This window comes from Mobula hypostoma, chromosome 2, assembly GCF_963921235.1.
Source record: "Mobula hypostoma chromosome 2, sMobHyp1.1, whole genome shotgun sequence".
In the NCBI taxonomy this organism is placed as follows: domain Eukaryota; kingdom Metazoa; phylum Chordata; class Chondrichthyes; order Myliobatiformes; family Myliobatidae; genus Mobula; species Mobula hypostoma.
In genome coordinates, this window is record NC_086098.1 from 175,689,863 (window position 1) to 175,712,208 (window position 22,346).

General features: G+C 43.6%; 1 protein-coding gene across 1 annotated transcript in view; it reads left to right on the forward strand.

Annotated features, from left to right (window-relative positions):
* edem2 (ER degradation enhancer, mannosidase alpha-like 2) overlaps positions 1-22,346 on the forward strand; it is a 50,677-nt gene that overhangs the window by 22,626 nt on the left and 5,705 nt on the right. The window contains exons 7-10 of the mRNA XM_063041121.1: positions 11,372-11,513; positions 14,858-14,982; positions 16,778-16,922; positions 18,614-18,735. Coding sequence (XP_062897191.1) covers positions 11,372-11,513; positions 14,858-14,982; positions 16,778-16,922; positions 18,614-18,735 — 534 coding nt within the window. The remainder of the gene's footprint in view (positions 1-11,371; positions 11,514-14,857; positions 14,983-16,777; positions 16,923-18,613; positions 18,736-22,346) is intronic.

A 22,346-nucleotide genomic window follows, 5' to 3' on the forward strand; every position in this document is an offset into this window, starting at 1 on the left:
TATAAACTACGTTCTCAACACGATGCTTAGATGATGTACCATATGTTGTCCTCTAGAGGACTACAACCTTGTCGTAGGGTTTGGAAGCGTGCATGCCTCAATGATCCAGAGAGCTATGCAGGGCTTTATGCTTTGGTGCTTGGTAGGGTCACTCATGCCAAAAAGGTCAAAGGTTAGAGGTCAGACTAAGAGTGGTCTGCTGGCCCTCCCGGATTGGGGGTTCAGTTCAGGGCTAACAACCTGACTAGTAAAACAAAATCGTTACACAAACAGCAATGAAGAATCCATCTGCATCTGAGTGTGACAGTATTCCTGAGTCTCCACCTGGGGACTTGCATAACCGACGGTAGTGAAAACGGAGCTACTGACTCAATGAAGGAAGCCCTGAACACCACCTGTTACGTACCCCATAACTGGGTTGCCAAACCAGCAGAAATGGATCACTCAGTTGGAGTCTGGAGTACTAGAACTAAGAAAGTTTTATTAAAGAAACAAGCAACACAGTAATCGAAAGGATAATAAATGCAACAGTTCAGCGATGATAAACACACATGTGCACAGAATTAAGATAACAGCATCAATCAAGCTCTATCGTTGTCTAGGGGTAAATGACCAAATTTCAAAGTGACTCAAAGTTCAGTCCAGTTTAGTAGTTCAGTTCGCAGTAATCGTTGCCATGGCGATGGACAACGTGGGGGAAGAGAGAGGGAGAACAGGAACAACTGATCATTCAGACATGGCTTCACTCACAGACCGGCGATATGGCTCACAAACAGCTTTTGGGCGGGTCCTTGGTGATGTCACCTGAGGTCACCGACTGTGACCCCTCCTCCAGATGCGGTCGATCCTCTGCAGTGAACCCGGCACCCAGGCAAGGGCGGACACACACCGGATTCCCGCTGATCGTACCTTTCCACCCTTGTCGTTGTCTGGTGCTTCTCACCAACTCGTGAGAGGCGTACCGCTTCCAGGGTCTCGTTACCTCGGGTGGCGTGTGTCCTGCCTTAGCGAACCTGTCCCTTTTTATCCCCCTGCTGGGGTATCGCCTGTCCATCACTTCAAACAGTTCAAGGTTCAAAGGGGGGAGCCGCTCCAGACACCTCTCTCTCCCCCGTCCCTTCATTACACATCTCCAGACACTGCTCCATTGTTCCTTATCTCTCCTTCCCCTAAGGGCAGGTGGCAGGCCACTTGCTGATGTCACTGATGCTAACCCAGGCCAGCAAACATCTTAATTTTATGTGTATTCTCGTCACACACCAGAGATGGAGGACCTTCATTGCTGCCCTCAACACCAGCAGTGTAATGGGCAGTCTTACCACATGTTGACAATACAAGCCCAAGGGGGTGCTGGAGGCAGAGTATTTGCAGCGTGTGAATTGCCAAGGAGCTATGGAGCAAGTGTTGGGAGATGTGGACTCTTGACAGTCATTGTGCACTGGTGGGTTTGTGCTGTGTTCTGTGACACAGTGAAATTGAGAAGACCTTTGTGTGTTTTACCAGTAAGGCTCAATGTGAATCGTGATATTTTTGTATCATCTTGAATTTCTGGATTCTCTTGGTGAAGGAACTCCCACCTGAGCTGTAAGGGAAGGGGTTCCGGGATATAGACCTAGTAATCATGAAGGACCAAGATTCTGTACAAGGACCTTGGAGAGGAATCTACAGGTCACCGTGTTCCCATAGAGGTTGTTGGTTTGGGAACTGTCAGTGTAGCCTAGGTGAGCAACTAGTGCATTTTGGAGATGGTTCATGCAGTAGAGTCATGGTATGCTAGTGAGTAGATGCTTATTGTGGTTGGTAAGTTGCCAGTCAAGTGCGCTAACTTGTCCTGGATGGCGGCAAGCTTCATCAAGTGTTGTTGGAGTTGTGTCGACCAGGCAGGTTGGAGAGTGTTCCATCGTGCTCTTGACTTGTGTCTTGTAGACAGTAGAAGGGTTTTGTGGTGTCAGGAGGTGAGTCAACTCTCTACAGAATATCCATTCACTGACCTGTTCTTGATATTTATGTAACACACACAAAATGCTGGAGGAACTCGGCAGGCCAAGCAGCATCCATAGAAAAGAGTACGGTTGATGTTTCAGGCCGAGACCTCTTCAGCAGGACTGTACTCTTTTTCTACTCTTTTCCTAGATGCTGCCTGGCCTGCTGAGTTCCTCCAGCATTTCGTGTGTGTTGCTTGGATTTCCAACATCTGCAGATTTTCTCTTGTTTGTCTTGATATTTATGTGGCTGGTTGATATGACTGGGGGACTATGTAATGGTAATGCCATTAAACGTCAAAAGCATGTGGCCACAACAGGAAGTGCTGGAAGAACTCAACAGCATCTGTGGTAGAAAAGGAATTGTCAGTGTTTCAGACTCCAGCACTTGCAGTCTGTGTCTTCAAAAGTTCAACGCAATCAACAGGTCCTTCTAGAGAAAGTTCTTTGACATGAAGAATCTTTCTGCAGAGCTGCAGCCTGACCTGCCGAGTATTTCCAGCATCTGCAGTTTTTTTGGATTTTCATTTACTGTGGGAGGTCAGAGTCCCCGGCACTTTTGTGGCATTGAATGTTACTTGCCGCTTATGAACCTGTGCCTGAATGTGTAGATCTGACTCCATGCAGGTGTCGTCACTGATTAACTGGACTCTGAAAACTCACACTCATTCCTTGGTCACACTTTCTTTACTTGTGCACAGGGAGAACAGCCCAGCCCATCACCAAATTGTTCTGAAATCCAAACAGAGAAATGCCATTTTTAGACAGAATTGACTGGCAGGTACAGATATTGGTAACCTTATGCACGTTGAAATTCCTGACTTGCAAATTCAATCCCATTCCTAATACAAGTGTTAAAAATCAATAGAAACAAGCTAACAATTGAAAATACTTTGAAGCTGGTAAAGTAATTGTCCTTTAGTTGGTGTGTGTGTCTTGTATCCTTTGATTACAACCTTATGTTGTCTTTGTATGCTAAATACAGAGCGCCTCTGCTGTGCAAAGGGAAGCTATGGTCTTCAAAGACCTTTCTTGTCTGGGCTGACAGCACACTTTGTGTAACCTTCCACACAAACACAGACCACAAGCAAATAGAATCAAGTTTATTTATTGAATTACGATACAGAACAGGCCCTTCATGCTCTTCGAACCACACTGCCCTGTAATCCCTAATTTAATGCCAGCCTAAATTATGGGACAATTTACAATGGCCAGTTAACCTGCCAACTGGTACGTCTTAGGAAACCAGGGCACCTGGAAGAAACCCATGCGGTCACAGGGAGAACATACATGCTCATTCCAGGCAGCGTCGGGACTTGAACCTGTGTGGCCTGTACTGTAAAGCGTTGTGCTAACCACTTCACTATCCGTACCGTGTAATATGTTATTCTTCAATGTCCTTGTCAACATTCCTGCTTTTTAGGTTATAGAATTTTACTCTTACAGAATTCACAAATCACTACCCAAAAGTATGAGAGATGGAATAAAGTTTGCTGTGATTGAATTATGTGGGGAAAGAAAATGCAAGTAAATTACAATTTATTTTCAACTTGCATTTCTTGTCGAAGTAACAGATGACATGGCACCATGTTGTGGAAGATGCAGATTTACTTACCACGTGTACGTCGAAACCTGCAGGGAAATGCACCATTTGCATTAATAGCTGACACAACCTAAGAGTGTGCTGGGGGCAGCTTGCAAGTGTTGCCACATATTCTGGTGCCAACGTAACATGCCCACAATCTCTGCAGAACCACATAGAACACGGCAAGCAATGTAACAACAGTGAAACTAGCTCCTTTCCTCTTGCCTACCCGTACACTTGGACAGTCCTCCAACTCCAGAACAGGCCTCTGGGCCTCCGGGCCTTTAGCCTCCAGTCTCCAGGCTTTGGCCACTGGGCTTCACCTTCTGGAAAATTGCAGACATCCCACCTCTTCCGGAAGTTCCGGGAGTCTCCCGCATATTGATAGTGGCTCCCTGACACCCGGAAATTATATACAATATCCCGGAAATCGATTTTTTTTTGAGAGGGAGAGCGAGCATCCTGATTGGTCTCTCTTCGTGCTAAGTAGACCTATCAGTTTTCTCTGTGGGTGGGCTTTACAGTCGACCTCAAAAATAATGACAGTGTTGCTCGCTGCACTGTTCGCAACAGTGACTTTTCTATTGCCCATGGTGGGTTAAGACTGTAAAAGACATGTTGAGGTGAGTTTAACAGGTGTCATTCGTTCATTAGCATAGCTAACGTTATTTAAACTAGCTGGTAGCCGCTAAGGAGCTACTCTGATGATGTCCTACGGGATGAGGCCAAACTCCCTGTAGACTTGCTTAAAGTTGTAATAGAATAAACATGATATTATAGTATAAGTACATATTTTAATGTCACATTTTCTGCATATACCCAGCCTGGTTTACAGATTAGACAAAATCACTGAACAAAGTATTACATACACCCTTGGAGGTCAACCTGGGGGTGGGGGGTGGGGGGGGAAATATGGGGTTGCGGGGGGCGGGGGTGCTACCTCCCTGAAATGAATTTTTGCAGGGTGGGATGTCTGAAATTGAGACTTGGGCAGATTTCTGGGAACACCCCCTCCCTGTAACACCGAGGTCACCTGTATGCAGTCATTAGCAGTGTATAAAGTGCTGGTGCAAGAGACTGCAGATGCTGGAATCTGAAGCAAAAACCAAAATTCTGTCGGGCTTCAGTAGGTGAGCTGGTGTCTGTGGAAAGGAAAGAATTTGTTGATATTTCTGGTTCAAATCTCACAGGTTTTTCATATTTCATCACTTTTTAAAAATTACTTTTATTTAGAGTTATAGCACGGTAACATCAAGCCCGCGCCACCCAGTTATACCCATGTGACCGATTAACCGACTAACCAATACATCCTTGGAATGTGGGAGGAGACGGGAGCACCCGATGAGTCCATGCTGGCTGGGCATATTTACATTCCTCCACTAATATTCCCTATAGTCTCTACTTCCAACCTTCCCATCAACTTCCACACTCAATACCTATCTGTAGGTAATAATATTAAAGGCCATTCACCCTGCCGTCCATGCCGGCTCCCACACCATTCACATCAGTCACTGGGTGGTTAGCACAATGCTTTACAGTACCTGCGACCCAGGTTCAATTCCCATCACTACCTGTAAGGAGCTTGTACATTCTCCCCGTGACCACGTGAGTTTCCTCCCACTGTCCACAGACGTATAGTTAGTAGGTTAATTGGACGTTGTTTAACTGTCCCGTGATTAGGCGAGGGTTAAAGCGGGTATAGCTGGGCGGTGTGGCTCGGAAGGTTGGAAGGACCTATTCCATACTGTATATCTAGGTAGATAAATTAATTATTTCTCTCTGTCTCTGAACCCCATCAACATCCCTGTCTCCCCAAGCACCTCTTAAACAAACTAACCATATTAGAGCCACACATACACAATGTTGGAGAAACTCGGCAGGTCAGGCAGCATCTATTGAAATGAATAAACAGTTGTTGTTTTGGACCGAAACCCTTCTTCAGGACTGGAAAGGAAGGGGAAGACAGCAGAATAAAAAGGTGGGGGGAGGGAAGGACAGCCGTAAGGTCATAGGTGAAGCCAGGCGGATTGGAGAGATAAAGGGCCAGAGAGGGAGGAGGAATCATAGCAGAGGAGAGAGTGGACCACATGCAAGGGAACGTTTAAGAAAGAAATCAAGAGGGCTAAAAGAAGGCATGAGGCAAGGTGAAGGAGAATCCTAAGGGATTCTATAGATATGTTAAGAGCAAAAGGATCGCAAGGGACAAAATCGGTCCCCCGGAAGAGCAGAATGGTAATCTACTGTATGCGTAGAACCAAAAGAGATGGGGGAGATCTAAAATGATTTTTTTTACATCTGTGTTTACTCAGGAGACAGACACAGAGTCTGTGTCTCTGTGTGAGGCAAAGTGGCATCAACTTCATGGACCATGTGTAGATTAGAGGAGGTGGTGTTTGCTGTCTTGAGGCAAATTAGGGTGGATATGCAGCATCTGATCCAGCATAACAATCATGTTGTTCTCCTTTACACTCGTGTGCTGAAGAATGACCATAAACTATCTTGAATCTGAAATCTTGTATCTTAGACCATCAGACCATATGAGTAGTGGTCTCACAACGCGCTGCAGGAACTCAGCAGGTCGGGCAGCATCCGTGGAAAAGATTGGTCGAAGTTTCGGGCCGGAACCCTTCGAAGGGTTTGAGTCCTGACAAAGGGTTCTGGCCCGAAACGTCGACCGATCTTTTCCACTGATGCTGCCCGACCTGCTGAGTTCCTCCAGCGCGTTGTGAGTGTTGCTTTGACCCCAGCATCTGCAGATTATTTTGTGTTTGAGTAGTGGTCTCTGCAGAATTAGCCAAACCTGACCCTTCCCATAGACTTAAAAAAAAAAGTGATTTCTGGAACAACCAACTGAGTAAAACTCAAATATAGGAGGACCATTTCATAAGACATAGGAGCAGAATTAGGCTATTCGGCCCATTGAATCTCTGCCATTTCATCCTGGCTGATTTATTATCCCCCTCAATCCCATTCTCTAACCCTCTTCCCATAACCTTTGATGCTATTACGAATCACAAATGTGTTAATCTCCACTTGAATTATACCCATTGGCTTAGCCTCCATAGCCATCTGTGGCAGTGATTCAGCTGCATCTGCGAAAGAAATTTCTCCTAATCTCTGTTCTAAAGGGACATACCTCTATTCTGAGACTGTGCTCTTTGGTCCTAGACTCCCACCACTATAGAAACATCCTCTCCAAGTTCGCTGTCTAGTAGGCCTTTCAATATTCAATAGATTTTCATGAGATTTCTCCCTTATTCTTCTAAACTTGAGTGTGTACAGACCCAGAGCCATCAAAATGCTCCCCAGGGATCAATCTTGTCAACCTCCTCTGGACCCTCTCTAATGGCAGCACGTCCTTTCTTTGATAAGGGACCCAAAATTGCTCACAACACTCTTAATTTTCTTTCAAAGCGTATTGATTTCCAGTTGACGTGAATTACTGCAGAAGTTATACTTGTACTTTGGTCCAGGGAAAGTTTCGTTATCAACTAAGAAGACAAATGTGACACTAATGGGATTTAGCTTCTTTCTACCAAGGACGAAATCTTTTGTACATCATTAATTGGTGATCCATTATTTCAAGAGTCTTGACTGTATTGATTGCTGCAGTTTGCTGTGTCTTCAAATCTCTCGCATGAAGGCACTTCCTAAAAGAAAACTACTCTAACATCTTGTGTAAAATATTAAATTCCCTTAGACAAAGGAAGCTTACCACAAACATGGTGCTATTCAGTTGCAAGCTGTTGTTGACCAGTTGCTTTGCTCTTTGTTTCTCATTTGTGTGTACTTTATCCATTAATTCAAACCATCAGGCTCGTGAATAAAAGGGGATAACTTGACCCAACTTCACTTGCCCCATCATTGAGATGTTCCCTCAGCCAATGTATGCACTTTCAAGGACCCTACATCTCATGTTCTCGTTATTTTTTGCTATTTATTTATATTCACATTTGCAATTTGCTGTCTTCTGCACTCTGGCTGATCTTTCATTGATCCTGTTATAGTTACTATTCGATGGATTTGCTGAGTATATCCACAGGAAAATGAATCTCAGGGTTGTATATGGTGAGATATATGTACTTTGATAATAAAATTTACTGTGAACTTTGAAGTTGAATGTAAATTTATTATCAAGGTATATATATATCTCACCATGTACTACCCTGAGATTCACATTAAAATGTTAATTAAATGAAAGGTTAAAAGTTTGAGAGAGCCATGGTTTTCAAGGGATATAGGAAATTTGGTTCGGGAAAAAGAGAGAGATTTACAATAAATATAGGCAGCTTGGAGTTAATGAGGTGCTCGAGGAATATAAAGAATGTAAAAAGAATCTTAAAGAAATTAGAAAAGCTAAAAGAAGATACGAGGCAGCTTTAGCAAGTAAGGTGAAAATAAATCCAAAGGGTTTCTACAGTTATATAAATAGCAAAAGGATAGTGAGGATTGGTCCCTTAGAGAATCAGAGTGGATGGCTATGTGCAGAGCCAAAAGAGATGGGGGAGATTTTGAACAATTTCTTTTCTTCAGTATTCACTAAGGAGAAGGATATTGAATTGTAAAGGAAACAAGAAGGGTAGTTATGGAAAGTATGATGATTAAAGAAGAGGAAGTACTGGCGCTTTTAAGGAATATAAAAGTGGATAAGTCTCCGGGTCCGGACAAGATATTCCCTAGGATCTTGAGGGAAGTTAGTATGGAAATAGCAGGGGCTCTGACAGAAATATTTCAAATGTCATTAGGAATGGGGATGGTGCCGGAGGATTGGCGTATTGCTCATGTGGTTCCATTGTTTAAAAAGGGTTCTATGAGTAAACCTAGCAATTATCGGCCTGTGAGTTTGATGTCAGTGGTGGGTAAATTGATGTTAAGTATTCTTAGAGATGGTATATATAATTATCTGGATAGACAGGGTCTGATTAGGAACAGTCAACATGGATTTGTGTGTGGAAGGTCATGTTTGACAAATCTTATTGAATTTTTTGATGTGGTTACTAAGAAAGTTGACGAGGGTAAAGCGGTGGATGTTGTCTATATGGACTTCAGTAAGGCCTTTGACAAGGTTCTACACGGAAGGTTAGTTAGGAAGGTTCAATCGTTAGGCATTAATATCGAAGTAGTAAAATGGATTCAGCAGTGGCTGGATGGGAGACACCAGAGAGTACTGTGTCAGATTGGAGGACCGTGTGTAGTGGTGTGCCTCAGGGATCTGTACTGGGTCCAATGTTGTTAGTCATATATATTAATGATTTGGGTGATGGGGTGGTAAATTGGATTAGTAAGTATGCAGATGATACTAAGGTAGGTGGCGTTGTGGATAATGAAGTAGGTTTTCAAAGCTTGCAGAGAGATTTAGGCCAGTTAGAAGAGTGGGCTGAAAGATAGCAGATGGAGTTTAATGCTGAAAAATGTGAGGTGCTACATTTTGGTAGGACTAATCAAAATAGGACATACATGGTAAATGGTAGGGCATTGAAGAATGCTGTAGAACAGAGGGATCTAGGAATAATGGTGCATAGTTCCCTGAAGGTGGAATTTCATGTGGATAGGGTGGTGAAGAAAGCTTTTGGTATGCTGGCCTTTATTAATCAGAGCATTGAGTATAGGAGTTGGGATGTAATGTTGAAATTGTATAAGGCATTGGTAAGGCCAAATTTGGGGTATTGTGTACAGTTTTGGTCACTGAATTATAGGAAAGATGTCAATAAAATTGAGAGAGTACAGAGGAGGTTTACTAAAATGTTGCCTGGGTTACATCTCCTAAGTTACAGAGAAAGGTTGAACAAGTTAGGTCTCAATTCTTTGGAGGTTGAGAGGGGACTTGATAGAGGTGTTTAAAATTATGAGGGGGACTGATAGAGTTGACGTGGATAGGCTTTTTCCATTTTGAGTCGGGGAGATTCAGACAAGAGGACATGAGTTGAGAGTTAAAGGGCAAAAGTTTAGGGGTAGCATGAGGGGGAACTTCTTTACCCAGAGAGTGGTGGCTGTGTGGAATGCGCTTCCAGCAGAAGTGGTTGAGACAGGTTCGATGTTGTCATTTAAAGTTAAATTGGATGGATATATGGACAGGAAAGGAATGGAAGGTTATGGGCCGAGTGCAGGTCGGTGGGACCAGGTGAGAGTAAGAGTTCAGCATGGACTAGAAGGGCTGAGATGGCCTGTTTCCGTGCTGTAGTTGTTATATGGTTAAAATACAACTGAATTAATGAAAGACTTAACACAAAGACTGACAAACCACCAATGTGCAGAGGAAGATAAACTGTGCAAATTAAATATCAAGAACATGAGATGTAGAGTCTTTAAAAGTGAGTCTGGTTTGTGGAATCAGTTCAGTGTTGAGGGGAGTGAAGTTATCCACGCTGGTTCTGGAGCCTGCCTGATGGTTCCTGAACCTGGTGGTGTGCGACCTCAGGCCCCTGTGCCTCCTGCCTGTTGGTAGCAGTGAGAAGAGAGTATGGCCTGGATGATGGGGCCCTTGACGATGGATGCTATTCTATTTCATGTTGTCTGTTTTACTGTGAATGCCTGCAAGAAAATGAATCTTACAGTTGTGTATGGTGACATGTGTACTCTGATGATCAATGTACTTTGAACTGTCCTCAACTTGTAGATAAGGAGTCAGAGCTAGAGGTAATTGTGTAGGGTTTTTTTTCTTGATCAGCTGATGAAAGAAGAATTAGGAAGGGAGAGGAGCTAGTTAATAAAACTGCACAATTATTCATTGTTCAAAGCTATAACTTTGATTTAGAATTCCAACAGGTTGCTTCAGTAGTGATGTTTTTAAATAAAAGCCTGAGAAGTAATGGACTAAGAAACTATAGATGCTGGAAGCTGGAGCAGTTTGCAGGAATATCTCACTGGGTTGAGCTGTATGTGTGGGAGGGAATTGAGTGAGGGGCAGTTCCAGCGAGCCAAAATCTCACTCACTGATGCAGCCCAGTCTGTCACAGGAAAAGCCCTCCCCACCACTGGGCACAATTGCAAAGAGCACTACCACAAGAAAGCAGCATCCATCATCAAGGACCCCCACCATCCGGGCCTTGCTCTCTTCTCACTGCTGCCATCGGGAAGAAGGTACAGGAGCCTTGGGTCCCACACCACCAGGTTCAGGAATGGTTACTATCCTTCAGCCTTCAGGCTCCTGAACCAGCATGGACATCTTCACTCACCACAACGCTGCAGTGATCAAGTGAACTTGTGGGCTCACTTTCCATGACTCTACAACCCATGTTTTCAGAATTAACTATTTATCTATCCTTTTTGTATTTGCACAGATTGCCTTCTTTTGCACTTTGTTCTTTGTGTGGAGTTTTTTATTCTACTCTGAATGCCCACAAGAAATTGAATCTCGGGGTAGTATATAGTGACATATACGTACTTTGATAATAAATTTCTGTCCTGCCGAAGGTTCTCGGCCCGAAATGTCGACTGTACTTTTTTTTCCCCACAGATGCTGACTGGCATTTTTGCATCTCCCCCTGCCCCTCCAGCTTTCAAATCCCTTACTCACTCTTCCTTCAGTTAGTCCTGACGAAGGGTCTCGGCCCGAAACGTCGACTGCGCCTCTTCCTATAGATGCTGCCTGGCCTGCTGCGTTCACCAGCAACTTTGATGTATGTTGCTTGAATTTCCAGCATCTGCAGAATTCCTGTTGTTTGCTGACTGGCTTGCTGAGTTCCTGCAGCATTTTGTGTGAATTTACTCTGAATGTTGACTTTAATATGGGAGTCTGTTTTAACTGGATCTTTTTGTTTTCCCCTCCACATTTCCCCCTCCCAACCCGAATTCTTTTCCAAAGGTGGGAAACCATATTGATGTGTTAACTTCAAAGTGGGTGGCCCAGGATGCTGGGATTGGGGCAGGCGTCGACTCTTACTTCGAGTACCTGGTGAAGGGAGCCATCCTGTTGCAAGATGAAGGCCTGATGTCGTCTTTCCTTGGTGAGAGCTGTGCTGTAATTAAGCCTGCGTTGTTGTCACCACTGCGGTGCATTTTGAATTGAATTGGTTTGTTAATTTCACGTGTATTGGGACACAGTGAAAAGCTTTTCTCGCATACTGTTTACACAGATTGGATCATTGCAAGGTGCGTTAAGGTAGTGTGAGATTTATTAGAGCAGTAAAATGCAGAATAACAACAGCTGCAGAGGAAGTACAGTGCAGGTAAACAATAAAGTGCAAGATTATAATGAGGTAGATTGTGAGGTCAGGAGTCTGTCTTATTGCACTAGGGAACTACTCAATAACAGCGAGGTAGAAGATGTCCTTCAGCCTGGTAGTATGTGGTTTCAAGGCTTTTTGTATCTGCCTTTCCATTATATCAGAGATGTCCTCCTTCAAATAACAGAGTTTTCCTTCTTCCACCAGAGATGCTGCCCTCACCTGCGTCTCTTCCATTTCCCGAACATCCACGCTCACCCCATCTTCCCGCCGTCTTAACAGTGATAAAGTTCCTCTTGTCCTTACCTGCCACCGCGTCAACCTCCGCATCCAACACATCATCCTCCATAACTTAAGCCATCTTCAGAAGGATCCTACCACCAAGCATATCTTTAAGCATATCTTAACCCCCCACCCCCTACTTTCTACAGGGATTGTTCCCTCTATGATTTCCCCCGTCCATTCGTACCTCCCCACTAATCTTTCTCAGCACTTATCCCAGCAGCCAAAGTGCTGCCCCTGGCCATTCACCATAGCATTTTGTGTGTGTTGCTTTTGAAACTTCTGCCTGATGGAACAAGGGAGAATGTCCAGGATAGGTGGGGTCTTTGATTATATTGGCTTAGAACACTGAACTGTGAACTTTACTGTGGCAGTGAGAAGCATAGACAGAGTTTGTGGAGGGAAACTAATTTCCATGATGTGTTGAGCTCTGTCCACAATTCTTGCTCATAATTTTCTATAAGGGATAATGTGAATGGCTGATAGAGGGTTATAAAATGCTGCTTGTGTTACACACACAAAATGCTGGAGGAGCTCAGTAAGTCGGGCAGCATCTATAGAGCGGAATTAACTGTTGTCATTCCAGGCCAAAATGCTGACTGTTTATTTCCTTCTGTAGATGCTCTCTGACCTGTTGAGTTCCTCCAGCATTTTGCCTGTGTTGCTCAGGATTTCCAGCATCTGGAGTTCTCTTGTGTCTATGATTTGATACTTGGGTTATACCTAGTCTCTGCTGAGGTGTTTAAAAATAATTTTACCGAGACAGTGTCAAATGTAGACAGAGTTCATGGAGGGGTGGCTGGTCCACAGCTCTTACTGTGAGGCATAACATGGAAGAGTAGAAAATACTACCTGTGTTACACCTGCTCTCCAGTGAGATGGGGTTTAAACAAGAAAGGATTTTGTGCTGTATCTTGTCGATTGTGTACTACCCGCCTGGCAACCTTAGAGCAGTGTTTTACTCTGTGTTTTGTGTGGCCAAAGTGCCTTGGTCACAGCCTGCCACCTGTGCTTCAGGGGGCAAATGAGAAGCTTGACTGTATTGGCCAAGGCATGGGACAGTAGAGCAGGAGGTTATGCTAGAACTATATAAAGCATTAGCAACGCACACAAAATGCTGGACGAACTCCACAATTCAGGCAGCATCCATGGAGAGGAATAAACAGTCAAGCTGAGACCTTTCATCAGGACTGGAAAGGAAGGGGAAAGAAGCTAACTTATGCCTCTTTCCTTTCCAGTGCTGATGAAGGGTCTTGGCCCGAAACGTTGCGTGTTTGAGCTCCTCCAGAGATGCTGCCTGACCTGCTGAATTCCTCCAGCATTCTGTGTGTGTTCCTCTGGATCTCCAGAAGTTCTTGTATTTAGGTTAATCAATCATTTGGTTTTACAGCTAGAATAGTGAATACTTCTAGTCTTTATGCTCTCAAAGAATGAGGCAGCCCTGAAGAGAGTTCAAAGGAGACCTACGGAGATATTGTCAGGGCCAGAGGATTATAGTTATGAGGAGAGGCTATCTTCACTGGGTACTTTGTTCAGAACACAGACTTAAGGGGAGATTTAATGGAGATCAGAGGCTGAGATAAGGATGCATTTCGTGTAGGAGAGGATACTGAAACAAGAGAGCGTAGTTTTAAGCTAACTCCTTAAAGGATTAGGGGGAGGCTAAGAGAAACTTAATTCACCCAAGTGACAGGGATCTGGAACTTCCTGCCTGACCGTGAGGTGGAGACAAACTCTCCCCATGTTTGGAAGCACAGGGTTGAACCCACTGCAGAGTGAGAGCGGGGAAGTGAGGTTAACCTGAGGTCCCATTTTAAACTGGCGTGGACATGGTGACCTTAATTGCCTCCTCCTGTGGTATAAATTTCTGTATTTTAGTTGAATCTCAGCTGTTCTTGATTTGACTTCAGCATAAAAAGGGGAAGGGAATCTGTTATCAGCTTGCATTAGTATTAAGAAGATGGAAAATTATTTAAATCATTTAGAGATGTGGACATTGATACAAAATATATTTTAAGAATGTTCTTTCTATTAATAATCAGAACATCTAGATGGAGATTGACCTTGCTGCGGAGGACCCATGACATTTTGGGCCAGATTCTGAATTATCAACACTAATCAAAATGCCTCCTTAATCAAAATGGGCCTCGACTGTCGCACAAATCACTGGGGAGTGGATGAGGTTCATTAGATAGTCATAGAGCATTCCAGCACAGAAACAGTCCCCTTGGCCCATCTAGTCAATACAGAACTATTATTCTGCCTAGTCGCATCAGCCCACATACCCGTTCCATCCTTGAAATATCCAAATTTCTCTTAAATGTTGAAGTCGAGCCTGCATCCATCACCTCTTCTGGCAACTCGTTCAACACTCACACCACACTGAGTGAAGAAGCTCCCCCTCTGGTTCCCCTTAAATACTTCACCTTTCACTCTTAATCTATGACTTTTAGTCCCAGTATCAGTGGAAAAAGGCCTGCTTGCATTCACCCTATCTATACCCCTCAAAATTTTGCATAACTCCATCAATTCTCCCCTCATTTCCTATGCTCCAGGGAATAAAGCACAAACACATTCAACATTCCCATATAACTCAGGTTCTCAGATTCCAGCAACATCCTTGTAAATATTCTCTGAACTTTTTCCAATCTTATTGTTATCTTTCCCTTAGATAGGTGACCAGAACTGCACACAGTGCTCCAAATTAGACCTTACCAATGTTAGACAACTTCAGCGTAACATCCCAACTCTTGTACCCAATACTTTGATTTATGAAGGCCTGTTTCCTTTGTCATTATCTCTATTTTGTTCCTCTCAGTTCATTTGTTTCCTTTTTTTTGTAGACTATGAGAAAGTGATTAAGAATTACACCAAGTTTGATGATTGGTACGTCTGGGTTCAGATGTACAAAGGCACCGTCTCCATGCCGGTCTTTCAGTCTCTGGAAGCTTTCTGGCCAGGACTACAGGTCAGCTATTCATCCCCTTGGTTGGACTTTTACTTTTGTAATGTTTCCTTAAGATGTTAATGGTTTAGTGTTTCTTCTCCATAGCATACTCTATAAGTTGTTAAACTCAGACTGAGTAGGGAAAATGGATTCTGTTTGAACTAGGTGTCACTTTCAGGAGAAGCTTTGATAGATGGCTCCCAGTTTCTTGGGCCAGTTCGTCAATCTGTGGTGTTAGGTGAAGTAGGATATATGCTAACGGTGTTCTCCTTTCAACAGAGGCAGTGAAGAGTAATCAAATTCAAAGTAAATTTATTATCAAAGTAGATCCCCATCTATTCTTTGCAGATTTGTGTATTCAACTTCTATAGACCTGGTTTATTTTGCAAAACACAGCAATCTCAAGCTTATTTCTTTTAGGACAAACCCTATTGTACTCGGGTGGCGGGGTAGAGATGCATCTCTAACAAAGGAGGTGTAAGATGCTTCTCCCCTCTGCTAGGCTGCAGGTCATCCTTGGGTGAGGTGTAGCAGCTGATTATACCCCCCCCCCCACCGATCAGGGTCACGTGAAGCCATGGGAGCAGGTGGTGGATGGTCGTATGAGCAGTTGGTGCACATCGTAAGTTCTGGTTATGCAACCACTGACACCAGGCAGACAATCTCTGAAGAGTATTGATAATGGCTGTGGTCACCTGTCCTGTTTTTTTAAAAAAAAGACACTGCCCAGAAGAAGGCAATTGCAAACTAGTTCTGCAGAAAAATTTGCAAAGAACAATCATGGTCATGGAAAGACCATGATCCCCCATGTCATACGACATGGCACATGATGAACAAACCTGTACTACCTTGAGATTAATTTCTTGCAGGCATGTTCAGGAAAATAAAAAAAAATACAATGGAATTTATGAAAAAATTATACATAGGCAAAAAACTAACAACAGCCAATGTGCAAAAGACAAATTATGCAATTTAAAAAGTATTTTTTGTGTGTTAAAAATAAAATATTGTTAAGTGCTTGAAAGTGAGTCTGTAGGTTTTGGGACCAGTTCATAGTTGAGGTGAGTGAAGTTATCCACACTGGTTCAGGAGCCTGACGGTTGAAGGGTAATAACTGTTGGGAAGGGTCCTTGACAATGCTGAGGGCTCTGTGAATGGCTGTCTTGCTGAATGTACTGGCTATATTCCTGGTTTTGTACAGTCTTTTCATGGTTTTAATGTACAGTCCTGTGTAAAAGGTGTGTGTGTGTGTGTGTGTGTGTGTGTGTAGATATAGATATACATAGATAGATAGAGATAGAGCTAGGGTGTCTAAGACTTTTGCACAGTACTTTAGTAATTTCATGTATTGCACTGTACTGCTGCCACAAAAAAAAAACAAAGGGATCAGGGAGAGGGGACTCCTGGTTGGGAAAAGGGGAAGCACCAGAGAGACATTCTGTAATGATCAATAAACCAATTGTCTGGAATCAAATGACGCTACTGGAGCCTCAGAGCTGGGTGTGTCTGTGCCCATGTCACCCCCTTCCCCCATCCCTGGCATTCCTCCTTTGCCAGCTGTCCCACACCTCTCCTTTGGTGCTCCACCCTTGCCATTCCCAATATCCTTTGCTCCTGCCAGAATTATAAACTCTCACTCTGTTCCATGTTGGCAAATACAGTACTGTGCAGAAGTCTTAGGCACCCTAGCTCTATTACCCAAGACTTTTGCACAGTACTATAGCTCTGCACTCGGGCTGGAGTTTGAAATCTTCAGCAGTCTCTGCTGCATTTGACTCTGGGACTGATGTTATTGTTTCTGTGTTTCCTCCCGTAGAGTTTAATTGGTGACATCCATAATGCAATGAAAACTTTCCACAACTACTACCAGGTTTGGAAGCAGTATGGGGGACTCCCCGAGTTTTACAGCATCCCCCAGGGCTCGACTGTGGACAAGCGAGAAGGCTACCCACTTCGACCAGGTGAATAGAAGCTCGACCATGTGTTAAACGTTATTTAGAGATAAAGCACGGAGTTATCCCTTCAAGTCAAGCCATGTCACCTCAGCAACCCCCCCGATTCAACCCCCAGCCTAACCACGGGGCAATTTACATTGACCAATTAACTTACCAACCAGTACGGCTTTGGACTGTGGGAGGAAACTGGAGCACTCGGAGGAAACCCACGGGGAGGATGTATAGACTCTTTACAGATGACGTTGGAATTGAACTCTGAACTACGGCAGCCCAAGCTGTAATAGCGTTGTGCTAACCGCTGCACTATGGTAGCACCCGTGTGATGTGAATGCAACTGGCAGCCATCCCAAGTGTTATTAAAGTTCACAGTAAATTTATCATCAAAGTTGAGTATACGTCTCCATATGCAACCCTGAGAATCATTTACTTGCAGGCATACTCAATAAATCCATAATAGAATAATAAAGATAAGAGATTCAATGAAAGACCGCACCAACGTGGGTGTTCAGACAGTGAGCAAATACAAAAAGAAAGAGGTGATAATAAATAAATAATCAATAAATATTGAGCACAAGAGCCCTTGAAAGGGTTACTTGTTGCTGGCGTCAGTAACCGTCTCACCAGCAGGAACAAGATGGATGATAACTGATCTGTTTGACATCGGGTTGCAGGATGGTCCCTGCAGATGTTCATTTCATGTAAAGCAAGTGAAATTTCACACCCCCTTCAGAACATACCGAAGCACTTTGCAATGAACTAGGTTCAGATTCAGATTCGCTTCTCGCGAGTACGTCAAAACGTGCAGTGAAATGTATCGATCGCGGTAACAATCAACCCAACCCAAGGACATGCTGGGGGCGGGCTGCAAGTATCACCGCAGATTCCGGAACCGTCACAGCATGTCCACAGTGTTCAGCAGAACAACACAAACAGAAGCAAAACAGCCGAGCGAGTCCCTTTCTCACCCACCATCAGGACAGGCCACCTCTGGGACTCTTGTCCTCGACCCTGGACTCTAAGAGAACAAGCCTCCCAATTTTCAGTAGCCTGGCCCAGATTCACGGACATTGGGCATTGGGCCCCTGACCTCTGAACAAGCCGACCCGGGTTTTTGACTTGAGGTCTCGTCTTCCAGACTCACTGATTTCAGCCTTCCACCTTTGGACTTCTACCTCTGGACTTTGACCTTTATTTTTGCCCTCTGGACCTTACTAACCTCTGAGTATCAACCCCAGGGCATGCCAAGCACAGGATTTTGACCTTGGTGCCTCTACTTCCAGACTCATGGACCTCTGACCCAGCTGATCTCCAGGATCACTGACCTTTAACTGTGGAGCACTACAAACACCAACTCCTGCCCCTGACCTCCAACACCCCCTCATCTTTGTCCTGAACTTGGTTTATATAAAGTATACATACTTAAATAATAAATATACTTAGAACTTTGATTTCCACATTATTAGACATTCTGCTAAGGGCTACTGAATTCTAACTAACTAGTTGCATCACCGTCCGGTATGGAGGGGCCACTGTACAGGATGAGAAAAAGCTGTGTGTGTGTATATATTTTTTTTTATTGCATTGTACTGCTGTTGCAAAAGAAGTTGATTTTACAGCGTATGCCAGTGATATTACACCTGATTCTGACTCTGGCAGTCTGGACTTGCCTCACTAACAGGTGCGGTTTGTTTTTACAGAGCTTATAGAGAGTGCCATGTATCTGTATCGAGCAACAGGAGACCCAACCTTCCTGGAATTGGGCAGGGATGTGATTGAGGCCATTGAGAAGATAAGTCGTGTGGATTGTGGATTTGCTACTGTGAGTACTGCCCTGGGTCAGTAATTGTAAAAAAAAATTGCCTTTAGTGTGTAGTAACTGAGTAGTTTTCCAGAAATTTAGTGTCAATGGGACTTTCTTTGTTAACTTTGGTTTAGTTCAGGAACATAAAGCGTACAGAGCATAAAACATATACCTAGGGCATATAAAGCAATGCAGCACACTACAGACCTTTCAGTCCTTGATGTTGTCTACCCTTCAACCTACTCCAAGATTAATCTAACCCTTCCCTCCTACATAGCCCTCCATTTTTCTACCATCCATGTGCCTATCTAAGAGTCTCTTAAATGTCTCTTTAATTAGGAAATGGTCCAACACATGAAGAAACGGTTGAGTTTAAAACAAAGGCAGCCAGCACATGTTTTTCGGAAAGGAAGACATGATTGAATTTTTTTTTGGAATAAAAAGGCTGTAAATGGAAGAATTCAGGGTTTATAAAGAGTGAGTACTGGATGATGATAATCATTAAAAAAAAGATCAATGGCTGACTACTTTGGAAAGATTGATGAGTTTGATTACACATCGGATAATTGCCTCATGTATCCTGAGCTACTGGAACAGTATTTTGAAGCAAATGAAATAGCCAACAAGAAGCAACTGGCAATTTTGCTAAGTGCATTAGGTTTAAAGGAATACAGTTTAGTTCAAAGTTTGACTGCTCCAACCAAACCTTCAGAAATGAGTTTTCCTGATGTTGTCAAAGAAATGCAGGAACATTTAGAACCAGAGCCATTGTTGATTGCAGAACACTTTAGGTTTCATAAGTGGATCAAAAAGCAGGGGAGTCCATGTTAGTGCACACTGACAGATCGTTTAGTATGTGGAATCTTAAAATCTTAAAAGAAAGCATTCAAAAACAGCTCTTAGTATTTTACGTGTGTTGCTCTGAATTGCGGCATCTACAGTCTCTTGTGTTCAGGTAGTTCTTTAGGGTGTGTTTACCTTTCTGCTGTGGATAAAACCTCAAATACCTCAGCTCCTAGTATCTGTCATTCACAGGGGAAGATGGTCATTATGTTACTGGAGCATTAATCCTCCCATGACAGCTGTGCAGTTTAATTTATTTTAATCAAATAATCAATCTGCAATTAAAAGTTAATGTCACTAGTGCTGCAAATGTCAGAATTCTCCTGAATGGCTCCAGATGGGCAGCAACGTGTTTGGTTTTTAACCAGCTCCCCCACTCCCCGCCCCCCCCCCCCATAGGCACACTTTATGAAATCCTCCGTTAATGGAGAACCAGGATATCAGACTCTCAATATCCATCTCCCAAATGAACTGGGGAGTCTAGGACCAGAGAGCACGGTCTCCGAATACAAGGACGTCCCTTTAGAACAGAGATGAGGAGGAATTTCTTTAGCTAGAGGGTGGTGCATTCGTTGCCACAGACAGCTGTGGAGGCCAAGTATGTTTTTGAAGTGTAAGTTGATAGGTTCTTGGTTAGTAAGAGTGTCAAAGGTTACAGAGAGAAGGCAGGAGAATGTGGTTGAGAGAGAGAATAAATCAGCCATGATGATGGAGTAGACTGAATGGGACAATTGGCCTAATTCTGCTCCTATGTCTTATGGTCTTACGAAATAATCTTCTTGCATTTGAAGTTTACTCACTCAGTTGTCCAGAAACACTGAGGGTTGTTGTGTGTCTGTGGGCGAGGCTAACAGTGGGTGCCATGGTAACGTAACAGCACGACACTATCACAGCTTGGGGCGTCAGAGTTTCGAGTTCGATTCCAATGTGTCATCTGTAAGGAGCCTGTACGTCCTCCCCATGGGACGCATGGGTTTTCCCTGGGTGCTCCGGTTTCTTCCCACAGTCCAAAGATGTACTGATTAGTAGGTTGATTGGCCGTTGTAAATTGTCCTGTGATTAGGCCAGGGCTAAATTTGGTTACTGGGTGACACGGCTCGAAGATTCAAAGTATGTTTGTACGTATGCAGTATTCGTCTTCCCCAGACACTCACGAAACACAGAAAGAAAATCATGGAACCCATTTAAAAGAAAAACATCAAGCCCCTCCCCCCACATGCCAAAAAAATTGCGCAAATGGCAACAACAAAAATAAATGATAAATGCAGAATATAAAACACAAAATGGAAAGAGTCCAGTTCAGAGTTTGTTATCTGCAGGCCTTCTTGAACGAAGGGCAGGAAAGAGCCTGTTCTGCGCTGTATCTCAATCAATAAATAAATAAATAGATTTCCAGAGGCCATTATTGATGGGCAGCAGGATTATTTTTTCTCCTTGTCCTACACCACCTTGCATGTTCGTACATTCATAGAGTAATGGAGAAACACAGCATGGAAACAGGCTGTTTGGCACATTCACTCTGATCCAACCATCAAATGCCCAATTTTACCCGAATTCTACCTATTCTCCTGAGCACTTACCTACACACAATGTGCAACGTATAGTGACAAGCTAATCTACCAGCCTGCACAATTCAAAGCTCAAAGCAAATTTATTATCAAAGTATATGCATATGTCACCATATACAACCGTGAAATGTATTTCTGGGTATTCACAATAGGTACCTAGAGGCACAATAGAATCAATAGAAAAACACACACACACACACACACACACACACACACACACAGACAAACTGTGCAAATACAACCAAAATTAACAATAATAAATAATATCAAGGACATGAGTTGTAGAGTCCTTGAAAGTGAATCCATAGGTTATGGAATCAGTTCAGTGTTGAGTTGAGTGAAGTTATCCACACTGGTTCAGGAGCCTGATGGCTGAGGGGCAATAACTGTTCCTGAACCCGGTGGTGTGAGTCCTGAGGCTCCTGTACCACCTTTCTGATGGCAGGAACAAGAAGAGAGCAGATCCTGGATGGTGGGGTCCTTGATGATGGATGCTTGTTTCTTGTGGAAGCACTCCTTGTAGGTGTGCTCAATAGTGGAGATGTGGGGGGAGAACTGGAGCACTTGGGGGTGAGGGAGGCTCGCACAGTCAGATGGAATGTGCAATCTTCACGCACATGTTAAGAGGTCAGAAAAGAGTGTGGACCTCGGGATGCAGTTGTACCTGTTATATTTCTGTATTTTATTTTAGTGACATGGATGTGTACTATTGTGGATTGAGTTATAGAAGAAGGTTGAATAGGGTCGGACTTTATTTCCTGAAGTGTAGAAGAATGAGAGGAGATTTGATGGGGATACACAAAATACAGTGATAAAGAAAGGGTAAATGCAAGCAAGCTTTTTTCCACTGAGGTTGGGTGAGACTAGAACTAGAGGTCATAGGTTATGGGTGAAAGGTGAAATGTTTAAGGGGAACATGAGGGGAAACTGTTTCACTCAGAGGGTGGTGAGAGTGTGGAATGAGCTGCCAATAGACGTGGTGGACGTGGGCTGGATTGTACCTCTAGGTGAAGGCTAGATACGTACATGGGTGGGAGAGATATGGAGGGCTATGCTCAATGGGACTAGATAGTATAACAGTTTGACACAGACTAGATAGGCTGAAGGGTCTGTTTCGGTGCTGTAATGCTCTATGACTTTAATTATTTTGGTTACAATCAGTAGTTGAGTACTGTACCTATTCTTGTAGTCCTGATGGCTGACTTTTGTTTTGGTATT